Source organism: Micropterus salmoides, unplaced genomic scaffold (genome assembly GCF_014851395.1).
Source record: "Micropterus salmoides isolate LMB-PRFRI ecotype aquatic unplaced genomic scaffold, ASM1485139v1 Ms_hic_scaffold_16, whole genome shotgun sequence".
NCBI lineage: Eukaryota > Metazoa > Chordata > Actinopteri > Centrarchiformes > Centrarchidae > Micropterus > Micropterus salmoides.
Genome location: NW_024040707.1, coordinates 3386546 through 3389842, shown reverse-complemented (window position 1 = coordinate 3389842; position 3297 = coordinate 3386546). Strand labels below are relative to the sequence as shown.

Below are 3297 nucleotides of genomic sequence, written 5' to 3'. Positions count from 1 at the left end.
TTCCTATGCTCCTCTTAACAGCGGACACCACCTGCTACAGTGCGGCCAGACGCTGCTCTGACCCGGGCTCTCTTGACGAATAAAGCAGTCTTAGCTGGACAGCCACTCGACATGCAGCGTGCAAGCCCTTCATGCGGAGAACAAATGCATAAAAGACCTGCGGCACACCAACAGGTGCCTATCGTCTAATCAATCTATCGTCTATCGTGAATTGGCGATCCAGCTAGATCAACGACCTAGTAACGTCAGTTCAACCAGCTTCATATCCACCCAAAATATAAGTCATATAAAATAAATTGACAAAGGCGAGAACTGACATTTACTCTTTTTTTTTGTTTATTTTAATTAGTTTTGCAAACGTACAATACAGTTTTAGTTAGTTGTAGTTTTTTTTGTAAATCCTCGTTTTAATTTTTATTTCAGTTTACAACAATTTTTCACATCTAGTTTTCGTTATTTTATTCATCTTCACAAAAAAATATCAACAATAAACACAGTTAAAACAGACAAAAAAGAAACAATTTAACTACACAGACTTTTTAACCATGGTAGAAGCACAATAAACAACAGCACCTGAAACAATCAACAAAGTCTGAACAAGTCAGCAAAATCAGGCAGGCAAAATGCTCTTATTCTGAAATGCTCCATGTGGGATCTTAGCCGTGCAGAGAGCAGAACAAAACCAGTTCACAGAGAGCTGTGATCGGTAGTAGAAGCACAAGAAAATACAAATAAACTAGTCAACAACGTGGGGCAGGCTAAACACTCGCTTACAATGAAACACTCGCTTACAATGAAACGTCCTCTTCCTGGCGTAAGTTGACGCCGGGCAGAAGACAGAACAAAAATGTAGTGCAGCTGCCGCCTGTGTGAATCCAGTTTGATACATCCATCGTTTAGAATTCACGCAATGCATGACGCTGAAGACATTTTTGTCAAAATTTTCTAATAAGTTTGCCATTTACGTGGAAAACAAATGTTACTTTATTATTTATTAGTTTTTTGTTGGTAATTGAAATTCTTGTGGTGGTTTACCATTGAAACCAGGAGTGAAGTGACTGTTTCATTGATAAAAGAGTGAACCTTTGATCATTAATGGAAGTAAACTACATGCACCTCCTCTCGGCCTACTGTGTTATTTATCAACTGTCCCCTAACCAGCTGGGGCGCTGGGCCGGCCGCTAACGTGCTATCTCTGCTTATGAACCTGTGTGAAACTGTACAGGTACCATGAGTGAAGTCACACCCAACACACACACGGAGAGACAAACCGAATGGGAGGAGAAACGAGTGAAACAAAGAACACACCCAGAGTCCCAGAACTGGCTGTCAGAGTAAACGTTAAAGCACCTTCATCTTCCTGACTGATCAGACAGAGTGGAAGGAGTGAAGTGATAGAGGCAGTTCTCCTGCAGTTGAATGATTTGTCTCCATCAGGATCAAATTCAGAATGAATATCCACCGTGTTCTGTTCTTCTGCTTCTTCTCAGGTGAGGACTGATTACCTGACTGTCTCTTTAAAGCTGCAGCACACACTGCTGGACATTTGTCCAAATGTTGAATGATAAATGTTTTTCAGTTGCTGTGTTCTTATTCAGATGTCCTGTTGTTCTCTGATGTTTTCTGTTACTAGTTTCTGCTGCAGCATTTCCACAATCTGATCCAGCCCATGTAATGAAATGGAAAGCAATTTAAACTAAACTAAATATTCATCATCTGTTATTCAATGTTGGTAATTTATTTAGTTCATGTTAGAAAATTAGGACACCCTTAGCTACAAGTACAAAAACAATAACTGCTATAGAGTCAGCTGAATTTTGTATCATCTCCGCTTAATTGTGTTCCTTTCGAAGTTGATTATCCCTCATTAACATGCAGAATATTTTACAGTCTGTGTCTAATACAAAGAGTACTGACCATCAGGATTTACCACAAATTAAATTTTGATTGGTTAATTTTGGTGTTACTGTCTTATATTAGATACAATTTGTGGGTCATGATGTTAACTAAAATCTTATCAAAATGATTTTTAAATCATTTCAATAAATTATGAATTATTGAACAATATTACTTATTTGGAAGATTTTTTTTTGACTAAAAATTAAACCCTTAAAAAAGTAGGGCCTGCAGCGGTACCTGTCAGCTGGGTAGTGGTTTTAGGGACTGATTTTAAAAAGGTCGAAGAGTCAAATTTGGTTTTCAAGTGGCTGGAGCTGTGAACAACAAAGATAAAATGAGATGCTTCCTGCAGATTTTACACAGACTGAGAGAACTGTAGCTGCTCATTGATGGATAGAAACATAAATTATACACAAAGAATATCCACGTGTTTATAAGGTGGTTTGTTGAATTAATTATAACAAAATCTAATTCTAATCTTTCCAACAGCACTGTGTGGTGGAAACACTGGGCTCGTCAGCGCAAAAGTCAACATTTTTACAGGAGCTGAGGGAGGAACTGGTACAATTAATTGCTACTTCACTCTGTCTGGAAGCAGGAAGTTCTTCTGTAAGAACGAATGTAAAGCAGAAGATATTCTGGTTAAAACAGATGATGTCAGAGCTCAGAGTGGCAGAATCAGCATTGACTACAGAAACGGATCTTCTGGAAGAGGAATTGTGTCTGTGACCATCACAAATCTGATCAAGTCTGACTCAGGACGGTACAGGTGTGGTCTGGGCGGGACTTCGGTTCCAGAATCATTCACTGACTTTGAGGTCAGAGTTTCAGATGGTGAGTTTCTACTGACCCAAAATTACACCAAATTTATATTCACCATATTAAGTGATTTCTGAAGAAAAATATAATTGTGGGAAGAATGTATAAGAATAAATAAGAGTTATTTGTGCTGTTCGGACTCTGGTTGTCACATCCTGTGTGAAACCAGGTGAAACAGAACAGGAAATATTGTGATCAAACTGCACCATCTTACAGGTAGTAAATAATGATTGCTCCTCTTTTCAACAGTGCCACTGGCTGGATTTTCTGGTTTTATCCTTACAAATACTGAAGGAGAAGATGTCACACTTGGATGCGGCGATACTATTTACGGAACATGGAAGTTCTTCTGTAAGGGTGAATGTAAAAAACAAGAGGACATCATCATTGAAACAGATGGGAACAGAACTCAGAGTGGCAGATACAGCATAAAGTATGAAGTAGGATCTGCATTTGGACTGGAAATGAGCATCACACAGGTGACCAAGTCAGACACAGGACAGTACAGGTGTGGTTACGGCAGAGCTTTGTCCAGATTCATACAGCAGGATTCCGCTCATTGTCATAGATGGTGAGTTT

General features: G+C 39.0%; 1 protein-coding gene across 1 annotated transcript in view; it reads left to right on the top strand.

The window, feature by feature from the left end:
* The first annotated feature begins 1365 nt into the window (after positions 1 to 1365).
* LOC119905065 (polymeric immunoglobulin receptor-like) overlaps positions 1366 to 3297 on the top strand; it is a 3369-nt gene continuing 1437 nt past the window's right edge. The window contains exons 1-3 of the mRNA XM_038721774.1: positions 1366 to 1490; positions 2389 to 2733; positions 2968 to 3226. Coding sequence (XP_038577702.1) covers positions 1451 to 1490; positions 2389 to 2733; positions 2968 to 3226 — 644 coding nt within the window. The 5' untranslated portion in view covers positions 1366 to 1450. The remainder of the gene's footprint in view (positions 1491 to 2388; positions 2734 to 2967; positions 3227 to 3297) is intronic.